The 17022-nt window shown below is 39.2% G+C and overlaps 4 protein-coding genes across 4 annotated transcripts; 1 reads left to right on the top strand and 3 right to left on the bottom strand.

The window, feature by feature from the left end:
• Window positions 1-923: 923 nt before the first annotated feature.
• Window positions 924-1925, bottom strand: LOC101313360 (uncharacterized acetyltransferase At3g50280-like). The gene has a single exon (XM_004289161.1). The coding sequence runs from the start codon at window positions 1923-1925 to the stop codon at window positions 924-926; it is 1002 nt and encodes a 333-aa protein (XP_004289209.1).
• Window positions 1926-3715: 1790 nt separating this feature from the next.
• Window positions 3716-5155, bottom strand: LOC101313067 (uncharacterized acetyltransferase At3g50280-like). The gene has a single exon (XM_004289160.1). It carries the CDS (start codon window positions 5153-5155, stop codon window positions 3716-3718), a length of 1440 nt encoding a protein of 479 aa, XP_004289208.1.
• Window positions 5156-7344: 2189 nt separating this feature from the next.
• On the top strand, window positions 7345-9680 carry LOC101313639. Its single transcript, XM_004287968.1, has 11 exons — window positions 7345-7511; window positions 7606-7689; window positions 7994-8068; window positions 8163-8205; window positions 8274-8331; window positions 8438-8605; window positions 8695-8757; window positions 8840-8934; window positions 9017-9098; window positions 9179-9289; window positions 9377-9680. The coding sequence occupies exons 1-11, from the start codon at window positions 7397-7399 to the stop codon at window positions 9515-9517; spliced, it is 1035 nt and encodes a 344-aa protein (XP_004288016.1). The 5' UTR covers window positions 7345-7396; the 3' UTR covers window positions 9518-9680.
• A 159-nt stretch (window positions 9681-9839) lies between these two features.
• Window positions 9840-15069, bottom strand: LOC101313348 (filament-like plant protein 7-like). Its single transcript, XM_004287967.1, has 6 exons — window positions 14759-15069; window positions 14520-14641; window positions 13676-13820; window positions 11241-13599; window positions 11080-11140; window positions 9840-10628 (listed from the first exon to the last, which is right to left on the bottom strand). Exons 2-6 carry the CDS (start codon window positions 14613-14615, stop codon window positions 10137-10139), a joined length of 3153 nt encoding a protein of 1050 aa, XP_004288015.1. The 5' UTR covers window positions 14616-14641; window positions 14759-15069; the 3' UTR covers window positions 9840-10136.
• Window positions 15070-17022: the final 1953 nt, after the last annotated feature.

Genomic DNA, 17022 nt, shown 5'->3' with positions numbered 1-17022 from the left:
TGGTCTTGATCTAGAGGAGAAGATCCAAAGCCAAACAGGGAGAAGAGAAGGTCCCCTCCTTCGATCTCGATGCCTCCTCGAGCCCTTGTTTTGTGATCATCGAAGTCTGCAGCCGACAAACACTAGATATTAACTAATATTTTATTTTTTTTTTGGTACGAAAGATATTAACTAATTCTTAAAGAAAAAAGCTTTCATCCAAATGTAAACCAAAAAAAAAAAAAAAACTTTCATCCAAACTGGTTTGCATTGGATGCCTGCGTCCAACCTATATCATATTTGCATGTTTATGTTGGGTAATGTAAATTCAGGATTAAACCGTCATACATTCTGTCAAACTTTAATGATCATCTCAACCAAAAATCAAAGAAAAACAGAAATCATTAACTCGTTCAATAACATTAAATAAATGTACAGTCGTCCATGAGCTAGTCAGGGGTGACACAACATTTTTTTTTTTTTGACACAACATCTTTTGGTCAACAAAATTTGATAAAAAATTGAAGACCCTAACAATCCAGAATAACCAAATTAAGAATGAAATTAAAGAAGAAGAGAAACTGAGAAAGTCACTTGGTCACACTGTCCATGAACTCTGCATCCTCAGCCAGAGCTTGCAGTGTCTCGGAAGAAAGGCAAGCTTCAAACTCAATACTTCCTTCCTCGGCCCCGGGAAACACCGTCAACTTCCCATCATACTTATTCCCTGCGCCACTTCTCACCGCCACAGGCCTTCCCCAACCAAAATCATTACAATACACATTGAACCTCGGCGAGCTTCCTGTCAGCAGTATCCTATTTGCGACACCACTAATATTTGTCACTTGTGGACTTTCCATCCAATCCTCCAAGAACTTCTTCACTTCCTGCTCCGTCTGCGAAGCAACCATCCTGTTCACTTCCCAAGCCGCCCACCCTAGTCCTTATTGCTCAACCAGATTGCCTACCGTGGACTTCACTACCCCAAATAGAACCGCATTTCCGAGGTATTGGTCCGGCAATGGCGGCTTCAATCTCTGCCTCATCCCTACTAAGATCTTGTATTTAGTCTCTTGGTCAGTGCCTGAACTGTGACATTCAGCTCGGGCTATGGATAACCAAAGACGACCCAAGAGTGCTTGAAGGGATGAGATCTTGCTCGTTCCCATTTGGGAATTTGCTTTAGCTTTAATCCCTGCAATTTTTTCTTTAGAGAAGTGAAACACTCTTTGTTGCAGGAGAACTGGAGGTAAAGAAGAAGTACTTTCTGCAGCAGGGATTTGGTCCCGGAAGTGAGGTATGCGAACCGGGAGATCAATTATGCCATCAAGAAACTGACGGCTGAAAATCGGCACCGGCTGCGAAGTTTTCCCGCAACGAGAGATGTCGGACCAAGTATTGAAGAAGTTCCAAAACGACGTACCATCAACAACTGAGTGATTCATACTAAGACCAATGAATATGCCATCAACAAGCTCTGTGACTTGCACTGCAAGCAACGGCGTGGACGTGCCTTGGTAGTTCAAAACACCATTCAACGGGAAGAATGAGTAAACGATGTCGTCGGGAACTAAAATAGGATCGAGGACATCCGCCACCGTGACACCATCGGCGGCTGCATGGACAAATTGGGCTCCGACGCCGTTGCAGTCAACGGAAAATGAGGTTGTGTTATCTTGATCATTTTCAGTTATGGCGAGACGGCCGGCGAGGGGATAGAAGATGTCCAATGTGCGGGAGAAGGAGGCTTTTAGATGCTCGAGTAAGCTCTTGTTGGGATCTTTCGGGTAATTGGATTGAGGTTTGTGGAAGAGAATGCCCTTTTGGATGTAATCTAACACAATGAGTTGCAGATCACAAGGTGTTAACTCAATTCTAAGAGTAGGCTGATCAATTTGGCTCGAGGGTTGCACAGTAGTAGAACATATAAATCGAAAGTGCTCCATGTTAATTTGGGAAGACTGAGACTCCGGTCCGTTTGCTGCAACTTATAGATTGTACCAAGAACAGTACAGCACATGGGATTTCTGCTTTGATAGCCCATTACACGATATGCTACACGTACTGGCAACTATTATTGGACCATGACTCATGAATACCTTACACTATGAAATCGAATCTCATCAATAATTTTGTATTATAACGAGGGGTACTGGTTTCTATGCTTCACATATATTACCATATTACGAAATCCTTCTTGGACGTGTGACTATATTGTAGGGATAGCAGTAGGCAGTGAGCTGTGGATTCAAATTTGCCGATCACCCACCCAACATATAACATGTGTTTAAAAACTTAACTACAGTGAGTGGTTCTTTAGAATTAGCTGTAGTCAGTGTTAATAAATAAAAAAATAATTCCTAAATCATAAATTAATACTGATACTCTCTCTCCCCCCTCTCTCTCTCTCTCCCTCACCACCAGAACTCCAATAGCGAACGACGAGGGGTTCAGAGACTTCAATTTCTTCTCTGCCGCCATATTCTATCCCAATCCCTCCACCACCCAACGTCAATTCGCCACCTCCGACGACGATTGGAACGATTTCATCACCGTTGCCGCTCCTCCGGTCAAAACTCCCGTCGTCAATGGATTCGCGCCCAGCACGGTCCAACCGCCGGCCGACCCGTTCGGGTTCTTCAACGTTTCCTAACGCGGCGCCGCCCGCGCCGAATTCATATTCCAATTATAAATTTGCAAACCCAGATGTTCAATCTCTTTTCTGTTTTTTTGCAATTTCAGATGTTCATCTTCTCCTCAACTACACAATTAAACTATGCAGCAATTTATCATCTACGTTTGGGTATGTTGAAGAACAAAATGGAAAAATTGGGAACGTTTTGGTGAAGGAAAAGAAAGAGATTCGGCGGTTGGGTGTGGTGGCATCGAGTTGCAAGCAATACAATGTTGCTGTTCTGGTGAACGGTGATGAGAGAAAACGAGGGGAATGAGAGAGAGAAAAGAGGGGAGTAAGAGCAATCAGTATTAATTGATTAGTAGTTGATTAATTGATTTAAAAATTATTGATTTATTAACACTAACTATAGTTAAGTTTTTAAACACATGTCATGTGTTTAGTGGGTGGTCATAGATGACCAATAATCCCAAACTCATGCATCATTTGTACAGGGAAGATATGTTTTTAATAGCTAGCTAGCTAGCAGTCTGCAAGAGATGGGATGGATAAGGTAAAAATTCTGCTTCACTGCGTGATCTTGTTTCGCGGCAATAACGACCACCGTGACGTAACTGTTTGTATCGCATTTTTCAGATGAATTTTGGATTTTTAAGAGATGTAATCAAGTTTAAGATGTTGTTGCTAATATTGGTGTGTCGGTGTTTGCATCATTGCTGGTGGTACAAACCTCATCACTTCATTCTAGACTTATATCAAAGAGATAAGCTTGACCCCCCTAGCTAAACTTTCGTTTTGATGGTTATATTTCCTTTTATGTTAGCTGCATTGGTTTAGTTTGATGTCAAAATTTTGCTATTTTGCCACCCTTTTAGATTGTAAACTCTCTCTCTCTCTCTCTCTCTCTCTCAATAAATTTGGGTCGGAGAGCACTATGCATTTCCAGCTCTTGTTTTATTACTAAAAATAAGAAAAGAAAAAAAAAATGAAGGTACAAATGAAAATGACAAATTGTAATCTAATCGATACTGAATCGTCCTTATTGAACCAAATATTGTATTAGAAAGAACAACAAACTAAAGTTTGTAACAATTTAATATTTCACACAGCCACACTCTGCATGAACTCTTCATCCTCCACCAAAGCTTGCAGAGTCTGAGGCGAAAGGCAAGCCTCAAAATCAATACTACCTTCTTCAGCCCCAGCAAACACAGTCAACTTGCCATCAACTTTGTTACCGGAGCCGCTTCGAACCGCCACCGGCCTCCCCCAACCAAAGTCATTACCGTACACATCAAACCGCGGCGAGCTTCCCGTCAACAACGAATTACTTTTCATCACCGCACCTCTTTTTGGTAGACTAGGATTCTCAACAAAGGCCTCCAAGAACTTCTTCACTTCTTGTTCCGTCTGTAACGCTATCACCTTGTTCAGTTCCATAGCGGCGAAGCCTAGTCCACCCTGAAGCAGTTCACCTACAGTGGTTGTTGCGGTACCAAATAGTACCGCATTTCCAAGGTATTGATCGGACAATGGAACATGAAGTCTCTGCCTCATGCCTACTATTACCATGTACTTGGTTATTTCTTGACTTACTTCATATTCAGTAGCACTGGAAATGAGACCTCGAGCTCGGGTTATGGATACCCAAAGATGCCCCATGAGTGCTTGGAGGGAAGAGATCTTGCACGTTGCCATCTGCACATTGGCTTTGGATTTAAGAGCTGCAATCTTTTCCTTCCGGAAATGGAAAACTCTCTGTTGTAGCGATGCCATTGGTGGCACAACTTTATCTTCCGGGTTTGGATATTGGAAGAAGGGAATTCGGATCGGGAGATGGATGATTCCGTCAAGAAATTCACGGCCGAAAATGGGCTTCGCCATGGTGGAAGTTCCGGATCGAGAGATTTCGGACCAAGTGTTGAAGAAATTCCAGAAGCATGTACCATCACCAACAGAGTGGTTCATAGTCATACCAATGAAAATGCCATCAACAAGGTCGGTTACTTGCACTGCAAGCAAGGGTTTGGATTTACCTTCGTCGTTTAGAACCCCATTCATCAAAAAGAGAGAGTAGACGATGTTGTCCGGAACAAGTACAGGGTCGAGGATATGGGCCACGGTGACACCATCCGCGGCTGCATGGACAAATTCGGCCCCGGCCCCATTGCAGTCCAAGGAGAATGAAGTGGTGTTGTCGTCCTCGTTTGCCGTGACGGCGAGCCTGCCAGCAAGTGGGTAGAAGATGTCCAATGTGCGTGAGAAGGAGACTTTCAGGTGCTCAATGAGCTTCAAGCTCTGCTTGTCGGGTTTGTGGAAGAGGAGGCCTTTTTGGATTGTGTCCACAAGCAGTAATTGAACATCACAGGGAGTTAATTCTAGTTTAGTAAACTGGTGATCAATTTGGTTTTTGGGTTGAACATAAGTTGTGGAGATGAAGCGGATGTTCTCCATGGAAACCAAAGCACAAGGTTCAGAATTCTGAGTAGGGTGAACTTTTGTGGCTGTATATAGAATACGGTGTTGTCGACCGTGGGTCATAGTCGCACAGATGAATTATTGAACCTTTGGATTCATAGGGATGTCCATTAATTTGTGATGGCAGGAAAGGAAAGCAAGTGGGCAAGTGGTGTTGCTGCCTTTTTGTGAAGTATAATTGATCGATGGGTCAACCGGTCAAGCAGTGGCCTCAAATATCAGTGATATTGTTGGCCGCCCAAGAGAGTACGTGAGGAAGAATGGAAAGCAATTTAAACAGGCCTGCTCATCTGCGGGAGGGTTTTTAAGGGACAAAAAAGGACAGGTCACTAATGACCATCAGATCTAAATGAAGCTGATCTTAAGGCTGAGACAAATTTTGCCCCAATTCGTAAGTCCACAGCTGATCATTCTCTTCTCTCCTCTCTGTCGAGTCCTCTCTCTCTCTCTCTCTCTCTCTCTCTCTCTCTCTCTCTCTCTCTCTCTTTANCCGCCGTTCCCAAGCAGCTCCGACACCTCCTCTCCATTGCTAAATTACAAAAACCCCAAAATCCTTATTGAAACCCAAGAACAATGCTTAAACGAATACCCTCCAATACCCAAAATTGATTGCAAAATCTGAAAATAACCACTAATCAGTAGAGCCCAAAGAACAAAAATTTGGAGGTGAAATCAAGAATGTGAACAAGTGAAAGTTTCATTTTTACAGAAGAAAAAGAATGGGGAAGAAGATTTCTTGGTGGGAGAGAGAATGAAGGACAACATTTAAAGTCGGATAAGAAAACAAAGATGGGATCTTTGGATCTGGGTATGAAGAAGATGAAAAGTTTGGGTTGTTTTCCGGTGAAAGATTTGATCTTCAATCTCTTTTCGTCATCAATCATCTTCCAAATTTACCTGGAAGAGGAGGATATAGCAACCCATTTGCAAGCTGAGAGTTGTGAGTTTTTTTTTTTTTTTATCGTTATCGTTCGTTCAAATTGAAGAAACCCCAAATAAGAATCAGACTCGTTGCTCTTCGTCGGGGCTGTGGTGGTGGTGTCGGAGCTGTGTCTGGGAACCGTAATGAGAGAGAAAGGACTCAAAGGAGAGAAGAGAATGGATCGAGTAATCAGCTGTGGACTCATGAATTGGAGCAAAATTTGTCTCAGCCCTCAGATCAATTTCATTTAGATCTAATGGTCATCATTGACCTGTCCCTTTTTGTCCCTTAAAAACCCTCGGCAGGTGAGCAGGCCTGGCAATTTAAATTTTTGTGTTGGAGGATAGGACGGTCACACTTCTTGTGTGTGACAACCACACCTCAAAAATTTCTCCACATTTTCATGTAACCCCCGGACATGACATTGACACATTATCTTATAAAGAATTCCTTAAATGTTGTTTTCTTAGCCACATAATATTATGAGGTGTGGTTTCTAAGTAATATACATAACATTAGTCATAATCCATTCATATTGTCAACTTTGGTAAGCATAACTATAAATTATGAGATATATTCCTCTTTTGGTCATGTAACAGTTTTTCTAAAACAGGAGTGGAACATCATCAGAATGGATAAGGTATCAAATATTTTCCAGTCTTTGTAGTAATGAGGACGTAAGAGCTTATGATGCATCATGCCACTCTTCTTCAAGGTTTAGGCAGCAGCCTTGCCGTAATGAAATTCCCTCTCAAGTCCAAACTCCTCTTTTCTTGTATCATTGGTCAAAGTTAATGATTTATAAAACAGATACCACACCATCGATTACAACCTGCATTCCTTGACCCATTTTTTATTATGGAAATGTCTAAAAATGTCTTTCTATTTTCTTTACAATAGTGCATCTTCAGCAATGAAATTCAGAAATTAATATATTTAACAAAAATTTTAAAATTTAGGTATCGATTTAACAATATTGTTCCATCAGTCATTGCTATTTATTATGTTTTAACAAATTGTGAAATGACACGTGAGCAAGAGAGGAGAAAGAAGATTTAACTATTGCTTTAGTTATGCATGGATCATTGACAAATTTGTCAATTTCATTTAGCAATTATCAAATTTAGCAATGATTTATGTATTCTGCTATAGCATCAATATACCTCAAAAATTGAGAAATTTCATTTTTATCAACACTGTTGGAGATGCTCCGGGTACATTTTTGACAATTTTACAGTTAAAAACGGGTCGAAAGATCATCTGGGCCTGACTGTGTGAGGCCCTTGGGATGGGTAGTCAATTTAGAACCTAATGTGGCTGAGAAAACATCAAGATAAACAAGGACACAGAACAACACCAGACCCCCGGTCTGTTGCACAAAAATGAAAGTTGGCGGCGGAGTATTGTACGGACGTCCTCGAGCCACTGCCTTTCCCACTGTGCTTCTTGGCCATGAAAGAGCTAGTCCGCGCTGTTCTTATTCCTCTGCCTGTTCTGGTGAGCTAATGCCCTGTTTGGTTTGTAATTCTGCAAGTGCTTATCAGTTTGTTGTGTCTTTTTCTAAGTTTTGTTTTGGGGAATTGATTTGCAGACCATGTCTCTTTCATTAAGGAGGTGGCAGGAACTCAACCTCCTCAGCATTTGAGTGAGTTGATGAAAATGCTCAAGACAAGAGGTGGGTCATCATTGCTTTGTTAGTCTCTTCAAGATTCAATTTTTCAAGCTCAAGATCATTACTTTGTTGAGTGTTACTCATTTTATTTGTTATGGGGTTTGCATATGTTGGTTGCTTCCTTCAATGTTGACATGTTCTGCATCAATAGATTACTTTTTTCTGGGCACAATGCGTAAATATCATCTTTAAAAGACAATCTTGTGCTGAGTTTATGGGATCTATACATTATGATTAGTGTTTTGTGTGCTCATCTTGTAAAATAAGAGTTTCTAGGTGAGTTCTTACATACATTACTATGAAACAGGTGATTCTATTATTTCTCCAGGAGCAAAGCAAGGTTTAATCCCCCTTGCCGTACCACTTTCAAAAAATAGCTCAGGTATGGAAAAGGGTTACCATCATATAGTTGATAATTATCTGTTACCTTTATGTAGTTGTTAAAGCTGTTGTAATTTTGAGCACCTTGTGAACAGGTGTTGTAACTGCATTGCTCCGGTGGCCTACAGCTCCACCAGGGTGAGTGTTTGTCAAGAACAGTCTTAATCCTTTTTCGGATACTTTATTCATCCATCCTATTCCTGCAGTATGGATATGCCAGTAGTTGAGGTCAAGAAGCATGGGGTGTGGCTATTAGCAAAGGATGTAAGTAAAGCATTGTGCAACCCTTGAGCTACTGTTTCAATATAACTGGAATTATTCTACTGGTATGGAACTCCCATTGGAGTAATCTCATATCTTTTGTCCACAGGTGGACCAACTTATCCATAGAATTCTAGTTGAAGAGGATGCTAAACACGCTGGGGAAAGCAATGAGGAGATATTTCATGCGTCTGGTGATGCTGGGGAGAAACTTTATAAGAAGGGTGACTTTGCCAAGTCACAGATATCAAAACTAGATATCTATATCTTAAGAAACGTATGGAAGATTTATATTGTAATTTCACTAATTTGTCTTTCTGCTTCTTTGTGTCCTATTATTAATTCTAATAAGTAGTTTATTTTTAGGTTGGTTTATTTCCAGATGTCTTGGAGCGCAAAGTGAATACGCATTTTGAGGAAGGGGACCAAGTAAGCACCTGTGTTTTTCTGCTGTCTCTTTGTAGAATTTGATTAGTAACTAGGCAGCCTAATTTGTTTGTACTTTTGAAAGGTCTCGGCTCTGGTAACGGGAGAATTCTATACAAAGAAGGAGCATTTTCCTGGATTTGCACGGCCTTTTGTATTCAATGCTGAGGTTTTGCTGAAGTTCGTAGGACAATTCCCCATTTACTTTCTCCTATTCATTGTTGTAAAAAGTTTACTGAACCTCCTATGTGTTTTTTTAAAGGGTCGGTCGTACAGTTGAAGCTAAGGATGCTGCTAGGGGAGCTTTAAAATCACCCTGGTGGACTCTGGGTTGCAAATACCAGGTTTCAACTTCATTTGATTATTCCCACATTGTTTTAGCCTCCTCTTCTCTGCTAAGATTCTCTTGTGACATATAATTCAGGAAGTTGCTGAAATAGCACAATGGGAGGATGAGCAAATTGAGTACATTAAGGAGAGGGTGAGCGAAGAGGGAAGGCAAGCAGATCTGAAGAAGGGGAAAGCCCCTGCACAGGTTTCTAAATTTTCCTAATGAACATCAAAGGAGGAAACAATAGTTGGTGAGCCAATTTCTTATCCTCACAGTTCCATATTTTTTCAGGTTGCATTGGATGAAGCCGCTTTTTTATTGGATTTAGCTTCTGTTGAAGAGAGTTGGGATGAATATGTGGAGCAGGTTGCTAATTGTTATAAAGAGGGTGGTCTCCCCGATATTGCAAAATTTGTGCTATACAGAGATTGATACGTTGATAGTTAAGATAAAGGGATTTAAGTCAAACTGAATGTACAGCGTCATGAAACTGGCTTCATGACTGGAGATGAAGTTATTTAGTTGAGCATTAATTTGTGACAGATCTTTCTGAATTTATCTATTACATTTTTTCTGGACACGTTTTATGGCATCATTATAATTTTGTTTTTCTTGAGAATGCTGGTGACCGTTTGACATTGCTCATCTGCTGTAATGCGACTAATGCCTCTTTTTGATTAATAAAATGCAGTTGTGTTTATACTTAGAAGGTTAATATTTCCAACCAGTGTTCCAAAACTTACTTTATTGATTTTCAGAAAGGAAGAGTTACTTTATTGATTTGAAAATTAAGGTTGTACAAAACTGGAATTACAAGATGGTACAAATTCCTAGTTAGCTAGGCATTGATATTATGTATATATATACACAGGAGTGATACACAAAGTATGCCAAACAAAAGAAAAATCACTCCCCAGCACTCCAATTTCTCTCTATTGACCAACAGAACTTGTAGCCTTATTATTATCCATTCCAGGTATGTAACAAACCAAACTACCAAAAAATAGAGCTCGGAGCTCCAACTGTGGTTTTATCATACGATAGTGATCTATCATGAGGTGATCGGAAGGGGTGCTTTCTTGCTGCTACTTTTCTTCCTTCTCCAGATTAGCTTTCTCCATAAACTCCCATTTCGTTTCTTGCTAGGCACCAGAGCAAATGAACCAGTTGTAGCATCCTCATCCTGGTATTTAACTTTTAAATTGAGAATATTCTCGAGGGGCTCTACTACCTTCTTGGGACCGAATGTGGAAGTGGAATTATCGTCAACTTCTTTTGTCTTTGGAGATGTAGAATCTTTGGTGGTAGTGCCATCTTCTGCAAGCATTTTATCAAGGAGAGAGGACCTGCGGCTCATGGTCTTGTTTGAGGTAGGGACTGTGGCTATGGCTGTTGTGGTATTTACATTAGCGGGATCAGTGATGACCTTGTCAAAAAGGGCTGCTTCTCTTGGTGCAGCCATTGCCTTTAACTGCTTCCCGAGGTTAAGTATAGTCTCTTGGCATTCTGCCAATTTTTCTGAAGCAGCTGTTATCTCCCATTCCTGCAAACACCCACAAGTATAGATAACTTTGAATTATAGTGTAATATCACAATTGAATGATACTAAAGCACAATGAAAAGAATGAGAAGATGTTGCATCAAAAGTGGATCATTACTTCTTTCAAAGTTTTCACTGTGTCTGATATGAAACAGTAAAGTTATGGTTTTCCTTGAGACAGGGTTCTATATCTGCTTGGTCTTATTAGTTAAATCAGACATCGGATCTAGAAATATGATTGAAGTTGCATATTAAAGGCTGCAAATAAAGACTTCATTCTTGAACTTCTTATTCACAAATAATACTCCAGCGAGGGAAAAAAGTACTACATTGTAAATAACTAAATATCTACTTTGTCAAATGCATGCAAATTCTAGTGTAACTAAAGGCATGGTCATTCTTTTTTCTCCTTTTAACAAATTGGTAAATGCAAATGTAGAGGATATTTACTTACAGTTTTGTCTTGCGTTTCCTCTTGATTATGACTGGAGCCAGGGCTTTTCTTCTTCAAACTGCTAATACAAGCATGAAAAAGATGCATAAGCAATTCTGTAATACTTGGTACAATAGTTAACTATGAGATACATCCTTGTTTTAATTTGTTTGTGTAGGTACCTTTCAAGCTGAAGCTGCAGGTCAACGCATGAAGCTTCCAATTCTTCACAGCAGTTGTATTTGTTCTCAAGTTCATCTTCTAGAGATGAAAACTTCTGATGAGCTTCACTCAAGTCAACTCTGGCCACTCTGAGCTGCGTGTCAAGATCTTCGTTCATAGTCTTTTGAGTTTTGAGTTGATCCTCAATCATACTCTTCGACTCTCTTAAACTTTTTAACTCTTCTTGCAAGCTGGCAATAATTTTCTCGGATTCCTTAAGCTCATTGATCAGGGATTCACTCTTATCATTGGCTGACTGAAGTCTGCCTTCCAACTCATTTTTGCCAGATTCTGTATTCACAAGATCGTCCTTTAACTTTCTGTTTTCTTTGACCAAATTGAACTGCAGCTCTTCTATTTGGCTGCTATGACCATTTGAAGAAGCAGCCATAGGCCTTAATGATGTGTGTTCTCTGGGAACTCGAAATTTATCTGTATCTGAATAGTGACCAACCAATCCAACAACTTCTGCTTCGCTTTCACTTCGTGTATCATCCCAATCAAATTGCTTCTTAATTGCATCCTTCATGCTTGAAACATCTTGAAGTGAAAAGCAGTGGTTCAAAATCCAGTCCAGGGCCGTAGTTAGTTCTTCAGCAAATCTATCAAGGCCAGCCTTCCCATTTAATAGATTGTAACAAGCATGAACAAATTGTTGTAGAAGAGTCCCAAGTTCAGAAGATTTCCATTGGAAAACACGAACCATGTAGCCTGCCTGTGTTTCTGAATTCTTGTGTCTGGCATCTGTGTTATAATCTGGAGACGGCACACTGATTCCTTCGATAAGCTCAATTATTTTGCATATTGATTTCCTAAGATCTGGTTGTAACTGCTCATCACTTGCTCCATTGGGTGAATCAGTTACTGCACACTGATTTGAGTCTTTCCATGAGATGCAGCTTTTAGCAGAAGAAGGATTAGTTGTAGTTGCCAAAGCCATTCTTATATCCTCTAGTATTTGTTCAGGGCTTCTTCGTGCAACACGGCTGTGCTCTAACACCAATTTCACTATATCCTGGAGCCAATGAGGAGCTTTGCCATCCAGAATACGGTTGGACTCCCTGTTTGACAAACTGAAGCCTGACTCGCTGTCAGATAAAGGAACTACATCGCTACCCCCTAGTTCCAAGGAAAACTGATTTTCAAAATGGCCAGCAAATGTATTAGCTGGTGAGGAAGCATAAGAACCAACACTTACTTTATCAGCAGAGACCACTGCTAGTTTTTCCATTTCAACAAAATCATCCATCAGATTTATGTCTGAAGCTCCAACAGTTTTGCATGTCGGCGAGCCTTTTTGCTTTTCATTTCTAAAATGCTCCAGTTCTGTAATCAAAGCAGAAGCCCATGATTCGGCACAACTAGCCTTATCATCGCTACCAATATCAGACATAGATGCTACAGAGAGTTCATGTTGCATAAGAGTGCCTCGTGGGGATTCTCCGACCGCTGTTTCAACTTGTGATAATTTGGAGGCTGCACGGTTATACATGTTTTTGGAAAACTGTAACTCATTCATCTTCTTATTGAGTGCTTCCTTGAGAATCGCATTTTCTTCTTCCATAGCGCATAACTGCTCAGTTAGAAAATTGATCTTTTTAGTGGGAGCCTCAGGAAACTTGTCAGCAGTCGAGTCATACCTTAAACCATTTGGGCTCAAACTTCTCCTCCTCATGTCAACCGAATCCCTTCCAAGCATTTCAACTTCATTTTTCATTTTAGCCAAGGCAGCAGGACCTGGCAATCGCTTCCTGACCAGGACACGCAACCTCTGACATTCTGATTCTAACTTTGCGATTTTTTTTGCACCCTCAAGATGTTGCTTATGTGCTGCATCAGCAGTCCGACGATTGAATTCTCTCTCCTCATTCCTGATCTCAAGCTCTTTCTCAAGCACTCGAACCTCATATGTCAAAGAAGCATTATCTTTCTCTCTGGACTCTACTCTGGCCATAAGTGCATTCAAATCTGTTTCCATCTGACTCATTTGTCTTCTTAAATCTTCAGTCAACTTTTCCTTCACTGAAAGAGCCTTACTTAGATGGGTATTTTCAGCACCTATTTTAGAAAGCCTTTTACTGGTCTCTGTTAGCTTCTCTTCCAACACCATCTGAGATTTCTCGAATTCCCTTGTTGTCTTCATCACAGCATCATGAACCCTTTGCTCTTGTTCATCTCGAACATATCGTAGCTGCTGCATGCACTCCTTGAGGGCTCCATCCAATTGAGCTATTCTTTCTTCAGCAGCGTCTCTGAGTTGCAAAGATTTATCCAATTCTTGCTTTAGAAACCCTGCTTCAGCTTCTAAATTCTCCCAGCCTAATAAATAAAATATAAGACGATATATTAACACAATGTATAGGAGATCATTACTTTTACCAACAGAAACAATTACCGTGAACAGCTTCCTGTGCCATGTTGGCATGTTTCTTCACCAGTTCATCTTTATTCTTACAATCAGAGAGAGCAGAAGCCAGCTTATCACTTAAAGCTTTCAGATCTTTCTCTAGCTCTGCCTTCTCATTAAGCATTGCCTCCATCTAAATAAGAAACAGAATACATTGGACATGATATCACTAGGTGCTCAAAGCTCTGAGTTCCAGGATATTCTATACAGCTACATAAGGGTTGCATATCTGATACCTAGGTAGTTTCATAATGCAGTATGCAGTTTGAAATAAAAATTGTATTACCATAGTGTCGTAGACCAAATCAAACCTTGATATGTGGATAAATAGACCTGATCATTATAGTTCCTCTACCTTATGTTGATCTCCAAATAATAAGAAAATCTGAGAATGTAAAGCAACTAAGCTATGGCAACTTTTCCTTTCAAATATGAAACTGACTTCAAATTTTGATCTCAAGTTATGAGAGAAACATTTATCCAAATTCTGAACCGCCATCTTGGTATCACCAATAGGCAGTGTTAGACAATTGCTATTTATTCAGAAGAGCCTATCAAGTTTAAGTGATTCATGATTCCAAAAAATGCTACAAGTGATAATTGACTCTTCCAGATTAACATAACCAGTATTCTTCATAAAACAAATAGAAATTTCTTCATCAAAATTTTTAAGGTAGGACTAAATGGTAAAATTGGAATAGACCTGGATTCACTAAGCTATATAAAGTTTGAAAGCACATGTTCTTACATCAAATTAGCAACAAACACAGTAAACAAAAACTACAGAGGACTAATACAAATTGGGAAAATCTCTGTAAATTAAAAAGCTTACCTCTTCTTCATTTCCTCTTGATGAACCGTTGACTTTGTCAGCAACAATGGGCAGCTTCTCTGTGGATTTCTTCCTCCATAGCCACGCCTTGTCCATGCTTCATTCACTAACAAAGCTCGATTCTTACAACCAAATACAATCATCGCAAATGCAAACAAGTTAACCCAACAATCATTATAACCAAATCACCAAAACCAAACCTGAAAACTGGGAAAAAAAAAAAAAGAAGCACTACATACATTGCATGGATGATGATCAGGGAAACTTGCTACAATGCGAAGCAGAGAGACAGCCTTAACTAGAGTCAATGATGGCTATCATGAGAAGAGCGCGGGGCTCGGATCCCACCGACACTTAAAAGAGAGAGGACTCAAAAAGATTTTGATTTGATAACGAAGCTGAAACCACCACACCCACAACGCTTTAAGCTTTTTAGAAGCAGCGAGAGAGGAAGAAAACAGAGTTTGGTAAACAGGGAAAAGTGAAATGAAGGCAAAGTAAGGAGGTGAGGGGAAGCAATATGTGGATGAAGATAGAAAAGAGTGAAAGAGAGAGACTACTGTGGAGAGTGTACGAGTATAGCTTAGTCTCTGACTCTGAGATGGACTTGGATTAGGGATCCGACACGATGTAAGAGAAGTAAAGAAGCGTGTGAGATTGGAGTCGTTTATACTGTATATGGGGTTTGCTGCGTTTTTCACGGTCTTCGTGTGAAAATAAACGAAACAGTGGAGAAGAGAGTAGAAGTCTGTGTCTATACATGACAGTTTGAGACAACAACAGTCTTCTTCTTCTTCACATGCCTGAAAACAAAATTATGTTTTCTAGATTTTTGGTTTTGAGGTCAAGTTTTTGGTAAAGATGGCCTTTTTTTTAAAGAAAACTTGACCTCAACAGGGTTTGTGCCAGAGATTGTATCTAACAGCATCTCGTTTTCGCTTGCGATATTTGTATGACCAATTCTATCGGTAATTGGTTTGTTATTCATAGTAATGGTTAGAAAATTGAGAATAGCTAATTTCTTTCGTTCGTTTAAAAGTAACTTCGGTCTTCAACTTTGATAAGAATGTTTGACATATCACTAAAGCTTTTGTATTGGTCACGTTTTTCTTTTTTGAGAATGTTGTGTTGGTCTCTTTTTTTAAGACTTAATAAGAGTGTTTTAGGCGCGCATTCTACAAAATAGTAAAAAAAAAATGCTATGAATTATAGGCATTTCTTGTTGAATTTTGAAGAGATATTTGACGTGCGTTTCGTAAAACAAAAATAGAAGTGTTACCCGAAGTAATCACCTTACTTTCTTTTGTCAAAAATAAAGATATTGAACTTCAAAAGTATACCATAGTTCTCGTGTAATTAATAATGTATCATTGAAAATGTTACGTATTAAAATTACTTGTAAAAAACAACTTCGAATAATCTAATAACTTTGTAACTTTAAAGGTGTTATAATAGTTGGTAGGTGAGCGTATTTAATTTTTCTTTTAGTTAGCAAAAAAATAAAGGTTTGACCTTGTGCTACTTGTTTTTCTAAGGTAAAGAGGTAAAGCACTTGTGATGCTTCAATGCTTTATGTAACTACACAAAAGAGGAGATGGCATTACATATATGCTTCAGTGCTTTAATATATGAACATCTATTGCCATTGTGCTTGCTCTTTGGTAGCCTTAAGCTCTTTCTTCTTTTAGTTACAAAAAACTTTATGATTGATGAAGCTTGTATTTCATTATATATTTGTTCCAAAATATCATAATGAGTTATGATATTATCTGGTTCACCAGTGTTGAGAGGTCCCTCATTTTTCTGGTATAGCGTCAGATTATAATTTTGATTAATATATGCACTTGCCCCCACAACAGAATTTAGATTATAGTATCCTCAATATTCTGCTCTTTTAATCTTTAATTAGATTTTCAATAATGATGTTTAACCAGCTGCTAGCAATATATATCTTATGTGACACTCCTCGTTGATTCTGCCATCTGTATTCGATCTCCATTTTTGTATTCCCTTGCTTTGTGTGCATGCAGTGTATAAGCACAAAAACCCATAATTGAGATGTATCGAAGTTATCAACATCACCATGTTGATCTAAGGTGCCAAGTAACTATATATAAAGTTGGTGAAATAGTGAACTAGCTTTAATAATTAGGCATTTTGTTTGATAATAGTCATAACTTGAGCGAAACATTTCATATGATTTAGACTTGCACATCATATGACGGACTCTATTAAATCTAGTGCCAAATAAACATGCTAACAACTCTTCCTTAAACTTCTTGAATGGTTAAATTCCTTTCAACCATTTTCATTTTGTGTTTATTTGGTACAATTTACAATATCAACTGAATGATTGTAACCATAATATTCCGGTGAAACAAGGGTATGGATTTTTTTTATTATTAAAGGTTTCAAGATTAGTGTATGTAGTATTATTACTTAGAATTCGATAAATTAATATTTTTACCAAAAGTGAAATAAGGTTTCAAAATATACACATGAT

The sequence above is a fragment of the Fragaria vesca genome, linkage group LG1, assembly GCF_000184155.1.
Source record: "Fragaria vesca subsp. vesca linkage group LG1, FraVesHawaii_1.0, whole genome shotgun sequence".
Taxonomy (NCBI): Eukaryota; Viridiplantae; Streptophyta; class Magnoliopsida; order Rosales; family Rosaceae; genus Fragaria; species Fragaria vesca.
Note: the sequence above shows the minus strand (reverse complement) of the source record. Positions and strands in the feature narration are given on the sequence as shown.

Bases quoted from the DNA above. Each gene is read 5' to 3' on its own strand.
- LOC101313360 (XM_004289161.1), bottom strand. From the start codon at position 1,925: ATGGAGCACTTTCGATTTATATGTTCTACTACTGTGCAACCCTCGAGC.
- LOC101313067 (XM_004289160.1), bottom strand. From the start codon at position 5,155: ATGACCCACGGTCGACAACACCGTATTCTATATACAGCCACAAAAGTT.
- LOC101313639 (XM_004287968.1), top strand. From the start codon at position 7,397: ATGAAAGTTGGCGGCGGAGTATTGTACGGACGTCCTCGAGCCACTGCC. The intron at 7,512-7,605 runs GTGAGCTAATGC...ATTGATTTGCAG, and splicing joins TTATTCCTCTGCCTGTTCTG to ACCATGTCTCTTTCATTAAG. The intron at 8,606-8,694 runs GTATGGAAGATT...GTTTATTTTTAG, and splicing joins ATATCTATATCTTAAGAAAC to GTTGGTTTATTTCCAGATGT.
- LOC101313348 (XM_004287967.1), bottom strand. From the start codon at position 14,615: ATGGACAAGGCGTGGCTATGGAGGAAGAAATCCACAGAGAAGCTGCCC. The intron at 13,821-14,519 runs GTAAGCTTTTTA...TTTCTTATTTAG, and splicing joins CAAGAGGAAATGAAGAAGAG to ATGGAGGCAATGCTTAATGA. The intron at 11,141-11,240 runs GTACCTACACAA...TGCTTGTATTAG, and splicing joins CTGCAGCTTCAGCTTGAAAG to CAGTTTGAAGAAGAAAAGCC.